Source organism: Telopea speciosissima, chromosome 1 (assembly GCF_018873765.1).
Source record: "Telopea speciosissima isolate NSW1024214 ecotype Mountain lineage chromosome 1, Tspe_v1, whole genome shotgun sequence".
Classification (NCBI taxonomy): Eukaryota; Viridiplantae; Streptophyta; class Magnoliopsida; order Proteales; family Proteaceae; genus Telopea; species Telopea speciosissima.
The window spans coordinates 56,925,042-56,939,225 of NC_057916.1; the positions used below are offsets into that span (position 1 = coordinate 56,925,042).

Sequence of the window (14,184 nt, forward strand, 5' to 3'; positions counted from 1 at the left end):
AATCAATCTCATACACCTAACTATACCCTTTGGCCTCCAACCTAGCCTTATATCTCTCAACAGTACCATCTGATCAGTATTTGATTATGTAGACCCATTTACATCCAACTAGAACTCTCCCTCTGAGAAGATCCATCAGCTTCGAAGTATAGTTCTTCTCAAGGGTCATCAGTTCCTCAGATATGGCTTCCTTCCACATTGGATCAAACATGGCCTTAGTAACATTTTAGGAATAGAAGAAGAGGAAAGAGCAACAGAGAAAGCAACACCTGCAGGAGAGATAGCAACATAGGAAATAAACTAGGCTATATAGGATTAGTGCAAACTCTCTTTCCCTTTCGAATAGCAATGGGAAGATCTAACTCAGAAGGAAGAGAAGGAACGTTACCTAACTGAGGAAGGTGGATCTCAGGATGTGGATTTAAAAAGGACTCTCGACAGGTCTTCTTTCTCTTTCTTTTGTACACAAGCAATTCCTTCTTAGTACCAGAACCAATACCTGAATGATCACCAATATCAATAACATCCACTTCTTTGTGTTTTCCAACATCAACCAAAAATGGAGGAATAAGCAAAGGTGAAAGAAAAGGGGTGACATCAGCAGCCTTTTCACTCCCACTATCCGCCCCCTAAAGAGGATGTTGATGGGAAGTGAAGAAAGGTACAGATACAAAGAAGGTAACATCTTTAGAGAGAAGTCTCTTTCGTGAAGAGGGATGGTAACACTTATAGCGCTTTGTAGAGGAGGAATACCCAAGAAAAAGGCATTTAAGGGCCTTGGGGTCAAGTTTAGTCTAAGCAGACTTATTAACATGGACATAACAGACACAACCAAACACCTTGGGGGGAAGAGAGAAAACAGAAGCTTGAGGAGACAAGGTTTCCAAAGGCGATTTGGAACCAAGAGTTTAGTGGGCATGTGGTTGAATAAGGCGTCAGCAGCAAGAAGGGCATCAGACTAAAAGGTCTTACGGACATTCATGCCAAATAGTAAACTCCTAGTGACTTCCAACAAATGACGATTTTTCTTCTCAGCTACCCAATTCTATTCGGGTGTGTCAACACAAGCAAGGTGATGGATAATGCCATTATCGGTAAAAAGGTTTTGGGGTCCACCATATATGTACTCCCCCCCTTTTTTAATTCTGGTTTCAATTGAGTAAAAATCATCTGATAGAAACTTTTGAAGGCATCATAAACATCACTCTTATGCTTCATCCAAAAGTCTAGGTGGACCGAGAATGATCATCAACAAATGAAACAAAATAACGATAACCAAATAAAAAAGTAGTGGGAGCAGGACCCTAAACATCAGAATGTACAATATGAAAAGGGGCAATGGATTTATTACCATTATATGGATAAGAAGAATGACAATGTTTACCAAAAATACATGGTTCACACTGAAAAACATGGGAAGGAAAAGAGGAAAAGAAGTGCGGCAACTGTTTTTTCATAACAACAAAGGAAGGATGGCCTAAATGTTGATGCCAAAGCATCACAGAATCCATAGTATTGTTGTCACTACGGCCACACACATAGGACTGAGCAGTGGGCAAAACAAGTGTGCGGGGTTCAAGAAGGTAGAGTCCTTTCTCCTCACATCCACTACCAATAATCCTCTTCGTCACCAAATCCTGAAAAAGAAAATGAGAAGTGGAAAAAAAAGTGACAACAATTTAAGGATTTGGTTAAATGGCTGATACATAATAGATTAGTAGCAAAGTTAGGGACATAAAGCACAGAGTCAAGGGACATAGAAGAAGTAACATGGATAGACGGATAGTACCCTTACCAGAAATGGAGGAAAGGGAGCCATCGGTGACCCTGACCTTATTTATACCAGAACAAACAGAATAGGAATCATAGCATTGGGACATACTGAACATATGATCAGTGGCGCCAGAGTCAATAACCCAAGAAGGTGAAGGTGCAGAAGAAAAAGGCATGGAGGGCGGAGGCTGAAGTACCTAACTGAGTTAGAGAAGCTGTAGTTGTGAGATAAGTTTGCCTAATTGTGTCATGACCTGTCTGAAGGCTGCAACGTCAGCTTGTGTGAGAGGGTAGCTGTTCATTTGTGGTCCAGAAGTGAGACCCATGCACTCAGTGGTAGTCATCACAGTGTGAGTCTTGGCTCCCTCTCGTCTACCACTCCGGAGACCACCAGGTGTCCATCTACGTCCATGTAGGTACCAATACAACCTCGGAAACCACCAAGTCATAACCGTTGAATTCTCCTTCTCCCATTTTTTGTGCTATCTAATTTGATAATGGATATCCCGGCCTTGGTATTCCCCCATAGTGACAAAGACGGGAGTAACACCACTTGGTCCACTAACTTCAAACATCATTTACAAACCCTCACAGGTGGGGAGTCTAAACTCTACCCAATAAATCTCTTCCCAACACACAAATAGAAGTTCCAAGCAACAAAAAAAGTATCACAAATCTTGCAAGAACCAGCATAACTCTTGAATAAAACATGTATTAAGGTGGAAATCCATATTGAAAAAATCCGAGATTCTTTCCTATTTCTTCCTTATTTATTCCAATCCACATTTTTTTATTCTATTTATCTAGATTATTGGACCTGGAGTTGGTCAGGGTAATGCTGCGGGCCAAGCTGGCCAAAGCTGTAGAAGGTATTGCGAGACAACCAGAGGCAGAGGGTAAAATACAAGGTACTTTATTGCTCAGTCTGGCTTTTATGGAAGCTTTAACAATTTATGGACTGGTCGTGGCGTTAGCACTTTTATTTGCGAATCCTTTTGTTTAATCCTAGCAAAGAAAAAATACTTTTTTTTATTGCCTTGGACTTGCCGCTTTCCCCCTTCTAAAAAACCCATCAAAGAGGTTCAATACAGTGAGTATATCACAAAACAGTTATTATTCCAACAACTGGCAGCATTATAGAGCATCACAGTTTGGAGTTGCAGAGAAAGAGGGCTAGATATCACCAGCAAAGCATATATAGGCTTGAAAGTAGACTCCAGGGCGACTCCACAGCATAGTTGCCAAGGCGTCGCCTAGGCGTCCAAGCGCTTTGGTCGACTTGGTTTGCTAGGCGGTGCCTTAGGCACCTTGCCCGCCTACTTGGTGTCGCCTTACTTTTGTACCCTCTCCAACGCCTTGGGGTGCCTAACTGCCGTGACAACTATGCTCCACAGGGCCTGATTTCATCTCTAATTGACCTCGGATGTAGGAGAAACAAGAAAACTTTCCCAGAACTGGCAGAGGTACTGTAGCAGCAGCACAAAAAGTGAGTTGCAGACCTTGGGCTTTCCTCCTTTGCATCCAAGGTTTTAGGAGCATGAAAGGGGACCCTAGGGCGACTCCAATGGGCCAGGTCCAAGCTTCAACAAAGCCAAGATGAGGGAGAACAAGGGCTGTTTCAGAAAAGGGCTTCAGAAATCGGGGTGCTGTTCATGTAAGAGTAATTTCTCGGGTTATTGTTCACGGAACAGTAATCTGAGCTGTTTTTCTTTGATTTGAGCTTCAAACAGCTAAGTCTTCACATGAGGACCTATCTTGGTGCTTCCATACCCTTCATCAAGAAATATGGCATGATTTCTTCAAAGTTTTCACATAGCAACCCCTTTGTAACCTAGGGTTCCAAAGAGAGGTAAAGGAGGCGGAGAGCTTATAGGACGACTCCCAAACCAGAACTGGAGGGCACTCTGATACCAAGATGAATCTAGAGGTTGCAAGGGAACAAGAGGAAAAGAGAGGAGATGAGAATAGAAGAAGAGGAGAAGGAGAAAGAGAAGTGGTGGTAAAACTTGTGGGAGAGTATTGCTCTACTCTTCCCCTATATTGATTCACTTTGCCAATAATAAAAAGGAAATTACATAACTACCCCTCAAACTAACGTAAGGTAGCTACCAGAGGTAGAAAGGTAAAAAATGTAAAAGAACAATACAACATAATATATCCCAGTACCCAAAGTACCCTTATTACATGAACTCTAACAGTTAGATGTATGATTTATGAAATGGTTCATAATTTGATGTCTTTTCATTCCTAATGCTTATTTAAGTTGATCTACTTGAGAAAGACCCCCACATGATGAATTTTGTGTGCCAGAGAGTAGGGTTGATAGCTCCTGTCTCACCGGAAGAACCATGGCTTTGCGACGACTATCTTTTGACAGCATCATGGCATAAGCTTGCTCAAGTGATGGAAAGGGGTCACGATTCAAGGCATGAGCCAAAATGGGAAAATTTGATCAAACTCAATATTGAGACCAGCAAGAAAATCAAAGACGCGGAGACTGTGTTCCCATTTTTTTAATGCAATCGCATCAGTATCACAGGTAGCTGTAAAGACCCATAGAAATCCAACTCTTGCCACATGCTACGCAGGGTTGAATAATACTGGGATAATGATAACTCATGTTGTTTGGTCTCATGAATTTTCTTTCGGAGTTCATAGCTTTTGACAGCATTACCAACCTGAGGATAGGTGTCTTTGGCTGTCTTCCAGATCTTAGCAGTAGTGTCTAGAAGATGATAGTCCCTAGCTATGGTGGGATCCATGGAGTTGATGAGACATGGCATTACCAGATAATTGGATGTAACCCATATATCTTGAGCAGCACCAATAGTAGAAGGCATGACAGATTCCCGTGTCAGGTAGCTTGAATAGCCACGGCCCACGAGAACCAATCATGAAATAACAAGAACATGACCATATCAAGTAATTAATCCCATCGAGTTTGACGGAGCTGAGAGGGAATGAAGGAAAGTCACGTTGATTGACTCCTTCCTGTCTAGAAGATGCGGTGGTCAAATCAAACGCCATGGTTCCTGGTCAAGTCAAGTTCAACAAAACATCAACACCCCACGAAGAATCCCAGAAAAAATCACCAACAAATCCCGATTGAATGAGGGATTTAGATAATTGCAAGTGAAAAATCCCTTGGTGGGAGATAACTCCCCACCAAGGGTGAAGAGAGAAAGGCAACGGCATGTAGAGGGACCGCTAGAAGAGAGAGGTGCTAGCGGTGGACCTGGCGGCGCTAGAACCGAGAGCAGGAGAGGGAGGAAACAGTGGTGGTGGCTGGCTTTGCTGAAACCGAGAGGAGAAGAGAGAGACGGTGGCAGGATGTCGTGGTGTTGGTGCTTGCGGCACAAACCGAGAAAGGAGAGAGAGAGAGAGGGGGGGGGAGACGGTAGGGATGGTCTAGGGTTTCGTGATGGAGGCATTAGGGTTAGGCTCCCAATGTGGATCTTAGTTCTGATAACATGTGGGAATTGAGAATAATGGCTTATGTCCTTAGACACCAACCCACCTTTATTTATAATAATGAAGAGAAAATGCTAGCATAGTTATCCAGGTGTCGCCTTGGGCGCCTTGGTCGCCTAGGCAGATGCCTTACCGCCTTTTTGGTGTCACCTTGATTTTAGAACCTCTCCAACACCATGATAGCCTTGCCGCCTTGATAACTATGCATTCTAGAATATGTACAAGGACAGAAATACCCCCAAGACTAAAATACCTTTGAACCCATATTACAACAAATATAAATACAATCTCCCACCCTCGGTTTAAGCATTCTGCCCATTACTCAAACCATGGACTGTGTTGTCTGCCGCTCTCTCATCTTCTCTCTTCTCCTCTCTTTTCTTCTTTCTTTCTTATGACCAGGTACTGATTCAGGTTCTGTTATTGTCACATATACAACAGAAACTTGACATTCGAATATCAGAATGCCCACATCAAAAGGATTATAAAGAGATTGAAATTTTGATTTGCATACTTTAAACATAGACACTTCGAATTCAGAAACTCCCAGCATGTGGGTCTTCTGAATACTTTCAACAACTGTTAAGCACTGTCACAAATAAACTTAAAATAAAACTAATGTTAATAACAAGAGTTGGTTTTTCTGGATGCACTCGCCCAAAAACTTTTATCTCCTGCTCACATGTCAAGTTTCAACCCAGATGGAGTTTGCCAAGTAGCAAAATAAAGCATTGAAAAATTAAAGACCACAAAGAGGTTGAAGGGATGCATGGGCATACGCAAGAGGATATACAAGGGAGGGTAAATGATTGAATTTCGGTCTGAAATTTTAGATATGGGCAATCTAGACCATTCCCTACACATCCAACAGTTAGAATCACCAAATCACCCTTCCATGTGGCAAAATTACATGCTCTTCCAGAAACATTATTTTGGGCTCAGCTAACAAAACTATGCTGTGCGGAGGGAGGGGGAGATGTAATTCTGCAGCTGCCTATACTAATAAGAACAATGTCAAAGAAAATTTACATCTAGAATGGGGGAGGGGAAGAAAGAAAGCACGTCAGAAACATCAAACTTTAGTATATATACAAAAGGAAAGAGGAAAAGAAATCTGCCATTATTAATATACAAGACATTTAAGGAGAGAGAAATTTAAAGCACAGGTCCAGAAGACTTGACCAGAGGGTATACCACTAAATGGCCCATGAGCACTAAACATGACCATTGAGAGCTCAAAATTTGCACCAGAAAGCTTCTGCAGTTCAGAGCAAAGAACAAGATCAGTGAAATGGACAATAATAGTTTCTGATACACTTAGAAACATTAGTCAGTCAAAACTCCTATAGATTATTCCTGTTGGTAAAAAAATGGCGACTGAAGGAACTTTTCATTTGAGAAATAATATACATCCATAAGCATCCAATCAAGGAATAACATCTCAAGCCAAGCTATAAGGAGATTCAAATGACAATAAGGAGCAATTGCTAAACCAAAATTGCAAAATCATGTGTAACCAGACACCAAAGGCATTAAATAAAAAGATTTGAAACACAAAATCTTGGCTAGCCTACACCAGCACTGGGTTCATATTTAATATTTCTTTTCCATTTAGGATTGGTGACTTTTCAATAGGTTGTAATTGGGGATTTTAGGAGACAGGCCAGTCCACTTCATCTGGATCCGAAGATGGGCAGGATAGGATCGGACATTGGCCTTACCCATACCTCCCCAGACCCCGCAGTGGTGGAAGCCTCGTGCACTGGGAACACCCTTTTGGAGAGCTGTGTCGTTTCTCCTCCGGCTAGTTGACTCAAACGGCATCCTTGGTTCTCATCCAAACTCAACGAAGTCAAGTTCCTTTCAAAGTGTGAGGATTGATGCAGTAGCATTATCGTGGTTGGACCAATATGATCTGATCGAGAAACCCAGACTGAGACGAACCAAATCCAAATCAGAGAGATTCTGCTCCAATAGGGGTTGGAAAGAGTCATTTTTTTTTTTTATTTTGTTTATTTTAGAAGTTGGGTATCGTAGGATAGTCTTCCAATTTCTTTGTTCAAATCTATTTCAAGTTTCCTTGTTGAAATCGATTTTAATTCTAAGAGTCTATTGTAACAAGTTGATTGAGAAAAAACAGAGTCGAATATTAAGAAGTTGAGATTGATTGCTCATGGTGTGAGTGTTGCATGCTCTCTCTCTCTCTCTCTCTCTCTCTCTGAGCTTTCTTCCTTTTAAGAGACTTGGAGCCTCGAGATTAGTGCTGGCACTAATACCGAGAAGGGTATTTTGGGGACTTATTTTTATTTTTTGTTGCCCTATTATATTATATACTGAATACAGGTGGGGAGCTCCATTCATTATGGCTGGACTCCCCAAGAGTTGCAGCTACACTTTCTTCTCTCTTTTCTCTTCTCTTTTCTTCCTTTCTCTTTTATTCTTTTATTCTTTACATGGTATCAGAGCAGGTTTCTTAGGGGCTGATACGTTACTATCCTAGGGTCCTGTTCGTCTCTCCTTTATCAATCAAGGACTTGCAACTTCTCAAGGATATCTGACTTGCTTCTAAGGTTCCAGGTTGAAGGGGTGCAGCACCCTATGCTGTGTTTCGAGTATGTTTCTTAGAGACTAGTTCATGAGTAAACAAAAGAACTAGGTCTTTGCATTTGAAGGTTAGGGATTCGACATCGATTCAGGTTTCAAATTATTTCTGGTTCAAGATTCTGTTTTTCGGTTCTCTCTGGGTTATTCCCATTGATTTTTGGTCGTTGGAATTTGTTTCCTGAATTGATTTGTCGAAGGTTTATTCTTTTCTTTCGGTAATTGATTTTTTCTGGCTGTTTGAAGATCGATTCCTCTTGAATCGGTTCTTATCTGAGTGGACTGCTTCATATTGATTGGGCTGAGATCAATTTTTGGGTAAAGAATTCCTGGTGAATTATTTTTTGATTAGATGGGTGATTCAAATAATGATACGAAGACTGTAGTGACTGAGGTTGCATCCTCTTCCTCTAATTGGATCACCGAAAAGATATTGGAAGGTGTCAATAATTTTCAGCAATGGAAGAAGATAGTTCGATTAGTGTTGACTGGTTGTGATCAACATCAGCCCTTGACACAGACCAAGCCCGTTGATGATACATAATGGGATACTGTGGATGCTCGCATTTTGGGACAGATGCTGAATTCTATGGACAATCAAATTGTCGATTTAGTCACTCATATTGACATGCTAAAGAAGTTATGAGAATACCTGCATGTGCTATATTCAGGTAAAAATAAACTTTCTCGGATTTAAGAATTATCACAGGAATTTTATCGGGCAGAAAGAAAGGGTAGCCCATTGACCCAGTACTTTGCTGATTTTAAAAGAATGTATGAAGAACTAAATGCTTTGCTGCTAATTAGTTCTGATGTGAAACAATTGCAGACACAGTGAGAGAAGCTCGCAGTAATGGGATTCTTGGGAGGTCTTGGTAAAGAATATGACTCGGTTCGGTCCAACATTCTTGATGGAGATAAGATAGCTTCTCTTGCAGATACTTTTTCACAGGTTCTTCAAGTGTCTCATGAAAATTTTCATGACTCAACACCTGTTACTGTTGACAGTTCAGCCCTGGCAGCTTCTAATCGTGGAAATAATAGTGGCACTAATCATGGTGGAGCTCATGGCCATGGTAGTGGAGGTGGTTCTGGAATGTTTCCCAATTCTGGTACACAAAATAATCCAGAAAATTCTGGTTCTGTGAAGACATGTCATCATTGTGGGAAACCAAGTCATATCCAACGTTTTTGTTGGAAACTTCATGGCAAACCTTCTCAATAACAGTTTGACAACTCTACAGCAAGTACAGAGCCTTCTGTTCCATCATCTGAGGGAAAGGTGGTGAAGATGTTTGATTTAGATTATGCAAGGTTTGCACAATTTCAGATTTCTCAGCCTTCGACACCCTCCACTGCTACTTTTGTCCAGACAAGTAATGCTACTGCATGTCTATCTTCTTCCCGTCCATTGATCATTGATTCAGGATCGAAGTTAATGGTACTGGAACTGTTCGTCCCAATTCTTCATTGTCCTTGTCTTTTGTTCTTCATTTACCTGATTTTCCTTTTAATTTGTTATCTGTTAGTAAGCTCAACTAATGCTTACAATTGTTCAGTGACCATTTAACCTGATTCTTATGTGTTTCAGGATCTAACGACGAAGAAGATGATTGGCAGGGGGCATGAAAAAGGGGGGTTGTACCTACTTGAGGACTCTCCATCGGTTGCTTGCTCTAGCATTTTGTCTCCATACCAAGTCACTGTCGTTTGGGACACCCATTGTTGCAAAGTTTAAAAAAGTTAGATTCCTGTTTCAGTTCTCTTTCTAATTTAGATTGTAAGTCCTGTCATTTCGGAAAACTCCACCGTGTGAGTTATTCCCCTAGAGTCAATAAGCGGTCTGCGCACCCTTTTTCTTTAGTCCATTATGATGTGTGGGGTCCTTGTCCAGTTGCGTCCAAGTTGGGATTTAAATACTTTGTTACTTTTGTTGATGACTATTCAAGAGTCATATGGATTTATTTAATGAAGAATCATTCTAAATTATTCTCCATTTTTTGTGCATTTGTTATTGATATTAAGACTCAGTTTAATATGCCTATTCGGATTTTATGTAGTGACAATGCCAAAGAATATTTTTCTGCAACTTTCTCTTCTTTGATGGTTGAGCGTGGTATGATTCACCAATCTTCTTGCTCAGACACCCCACAACAAAATGGTGTGGCTGAACAGAAGAACAGGCTTTTAATGGAGGTTATTCGTTCCCTTCTTTTTGAAAGAAAAGTCCCAAAGATTTTTTGGGCTGATGTGTTTTAACTGCATGCTTTCTTATAAATCGCATGCCTTCTTCTGTGCTAAATGGTGGCATTACTTATTCTTTATTGTTTCCATCTGAACTTCTCTTCCCTTTACCTCCTCGTATTTTTGGGTGTGTTCACTTTATTTGTGATCATCGTCCAAGTTTATCAAAGTTGGATCCTAAGGCAATCAAGTGTATATTCCAAGGGTATTCTCGTACACAAAAGGGGTATAGATGTTATTCTCCAGGCCTACAAAAGTATTTTGTCACCGCCGATGTATCCTTCTTTGAGTCTACATCTTATAATGATGAATCTTTTGTTTTGTCTGAATTGGATGACGATCTTCCCATATATGTAGTGCAACACTCTGTTCCACAGGTTCCACAAGGTGCTGCTCCTCCGCCAGCACCACCGCCACCACCTCTTCGGTTTGCATTCTATCATCGGCCTCGGGGTAATACAGCACCCCCAGCTTCTATACCACCTACCACATCGTCTTCGTCTCCAGATCTTGAGTCAAAGATAAGTATACCTCCTTTTGATATTGATGTTCCTATTGCTCATCGTATGGGTGTTAGAAGCTGTACTCAACATCCTTTGTCGAATTTTGTGACTTACTCTGGTTGGTCTTCCTCTATTGTTTCCTGTCTCTCCACTATTGCATCTCATCCTATTCCTACGTCTATTACAGAGGGGTTATCTAACTCTGGCTGGAGGACAGCTATGGAAGAAAAATTGTTGCCTTTGAAAGAAAATCAGACTTGGGATCTTCCCTTACCTGCGGTTAAGTCTGTTGTTGGTTGTTGATGGGTGTATGTTGTGAAGGTAAATCCTGATGGCTCTCTTGCTCAATTAAAGGCTCGTTTGGTCGCCAAAGGTTATACTCAGGTTTATGGGGTGGATTATTTGGATACTTTTTCTCCTGTTGCCAAACTTGCCATTATTCGTATTTTGATCTCTATTGCAGCTTCTCATCACTGATAGTAATACCAGTTGGATGTGAAGAATGCTTTCCCCCATGGGGATCTCCATGAGGAAGTCTATATGGAGCAACCTCTTGGGTTTGTTGGGAGTCTAGTCTGGTGTGCAAACTCAAGAAGTTTTTATATGGTTTGAAGCAGTTTCCCAGGGCTTGGTTCAGGAGGTTTACCGAAGTTGTTCTTGAGTTTGGGTTGTTGCGCTGTGACAGTGATCATTCAGTATTCTATCGCCATTCTAAGATGGGTAGAATATTTTTGAAGGTATATGTAGATGATATTTTGGTCACAGGAGATGATGTTGAAGGCATCAAACAGTTGAAGATACACTTACAACATATGTTTCAGACTAAGGATCTAGGGAGGTTGAAATATTTTTTGGGTGTTGAAGTGGCTCAATCAAGCAAAGGTATTTTGCTCCCTCATAGGAAATATGTTTTGGACTTACTTATAGAGACTAGTATGTTAGGGTCCAAACCTTGGACACTTCCATGGACCCAATGCGAAGCTTATAGCTGATGGTGGTGATGTGTTAAATGATCCAGAATAGTATCGAAGACTTGTTGGAAAGATGAACTATTTCACTGTGACTCAACCTGACATTGCTTTTCCAATCAGTGTTGTGAGCCAGTTTCTATCCTCTCCTAGGACATCTCATTGGGATGTTTGTCATTCGAATTTTGCGGTATCTCTAGAAGGCCCTTGGTCGTGGTTTGTTGTATTCTGATCATGGTCATGGCCGTATAGAAGGTTTTTCAGATGCAGGGCTGGATCTCCCATTGATAGGAGATCGACTACAGGTTATTGTACTTTTGTGGGAGGAAATCTTATATCATGGAAGAGTAAGAAACAGACAATTGTGGCTAGATCAAGTGCACAGTTAGAATATCGAGACATGGCACATGTTACATGTGAATTGATGTAGGTGAAACAGTTGCTGACTGAACTCAGGATGGTTGATACATCTCTAATGTAGTTGTGGCATGATAACCAAGTTGTTGTTCATATTGCTTCGAATCCAGTGTTTCATGAGAGAACGAAGCACATTGAAGTTGATTGCCATTTTGTTAAGGAGAAGCTGCAACAAGGCCTAATTTCTCCACAGCATGTTCGCACAGGAGAACAACTAGCTGATGTTTTTACTAAATCTCTAGCAAGTGCAAGGATGGACTACATTTGTAACAACTTGGGCATGATTAACATCTATGCTCCAGCTTGAAGGGGAGTGTTGAGAGACTTGGAGTCTCGGGATTAGTGCTGGTGCCAATTAGCACTAGCACCAATACCAAGAAGGGTATTTTGGGGACTTATTTTTATTTCTTGTTGCCCTATTATATTATATATTGAATACATGTGGGGAGCTCCATTCATTATGGCTGGAATCCCCAAGAGTTGCATCTACACTTTCTTCTCTCTTTTCTCCTCTCTTTTCTTCCTTTCTCTTTTATTGTTTTATTCTTTACACTTCCCACAGGTTGTTCTTCCTCCTTTCTTTATTTCTTTTCTCTTTATCCTTCTTCCCTTTTCTTTATTGTGTTCTGTTCTTATTTCTGATACTTCCGAACCAGTTGGGCTGAGAGGGATTTGATCGATCTCCCTCACCCCTAAGCCTTTCATTCTCGTATTTGGTATGTTGGTACATATCCCAGAGGCAACCCTACCTGTACAATCTGTTTGCACTTGTGCGGAATGTGAGATATTTCTTTAGATCAGATCTGCTCTGGTTGTGACTTTTTCTGAACCACTTCAAGTTGAATCATCATATTCCTGTTTAATCAAGGTTTATTGTCTTGGTTCAAATGTTCAATCCAGCAAGCCTAAGCGACTTAATTCTGCAGTTTCAGAGCTGTTTTAATCAGGTTCCAAGGGCTGTAGTTCAATCTCTTAACTTGGGCTCTACTGTGACTCTTGTGGTCGGACGTAGAAGAAGACCTAAGTTTCTCAAATCACAGGTATAATAGAGAATATTCTACCATCATATGGAAGCAATAACCAGCATCCCGAAGAATGAGCATCATATAAAAATCCCTTAACCAAGAGGCATGAGTAGCCGCGAATAACCTCCAATGTCCCCCTCACGTTAGCAAATAAAATACTAGCTAGACCAGACTTAAATAAATCTGAGCAAATAAGCTCCAATAATAACATGACTTGAGGGTAGACCTTGGTGCAATGGTAAGGTTGCTCCATTGAGATCAGGTGGTCATGGGTTCAAGTCTCTAGAAACAGCCACTCCGTGAAACGGGGGTAAGGCTGCATACATTATGACCCTCCCCAGACCCCACAGTGGTGAGAGCCTCATGCACTGGGTACGCACTTTAATAGCATGAACAACCAGCACGCCATGCAAATACCAAATTTCAAAAATTACAACCCCAAACCGATGTGATATAGGGGTTCAAGACCCTAAATTGGGTGCTATGGGCCCACAAATGGCAATAGAGACTCAATTATAATGGAGGAATGGAAATTCATAATTTATCCTAAGTGTACCTAATAGGGTAGCAGACTCGCAAATAACTGTCTCGCAATTTAACAATGGTTTCTAATGCAATTCTAGATTGGTAGGAAACCAATTAGAAGCCAATAACCAGGATCTGCCATGAACAGGGTAGTTTGAATAGGTCAAAATAGGTTTTTTTGGTTAAATTAGGGTGAGGGTTTAATGGGACCTAGGGTTTGATGGTAGGGTTATGCTAAGTTGATGTAGGGGAGTCTTCTAGTGAAGATCTTGTTAAGTTTTAACAAGTCTAGGCCTTTTAATTAAGATCGGCAGGCAAGGTTAAGGTTAGGGTTTCGAGTTTTTGAAAAGAGGAAAATATGGATTTTTAGGGTTTATGATGGTCAGATGAAGGAGCAACTTGGATCGAGATTTCCCTAGTATGAGAGGAGAATTCGATCAAAGTTTAGAGTGATGTGGCTGGCTGGTTAGGTCTGGGCAGAATTTAGGTCTTGGGAAAATTGAAAACAAAAAGGGGGAATTTAGGGTTTGGGCTGTGAGAGGATTAGAAGATGAATTGTTGGGGATGGGGATGATTCAAACTCACTGCTATTGCAGAATTTCCTCGGCAACAGCTTGTTTGATTGTAGATCTTGAATAAAAATCAAAACTTGAATTG

At 41.0% G+C, this 14,184-nt stretch overlaps 1 protein-coding gene across 2 annotated transcripts in view; it reads right to left on the reverse strand.

The window, feature by feature from the left end:
* Positions 1 to 14,184, reverse strand: part of LOC122643944 (mediator of RNA polymerase II transcription subunit 25) — a 93,842-nt gene that overhangs the window by 65,495 nt on the left and 14,163 nt on the right. For both annotated transcript variants that reach the window (XM_043837531.1, XM_043837523.1), the window contains exon 3: positions 6,439 to 6,502. In XM_043837531.1, the coding sequence (XP_043693466.1) occupies positions 6,439 to 6,502 (64 nt within the window). The remainder of the gene's footprint in view (positions 1 to 6,438; positions 6,503 to 14,184) is intronic.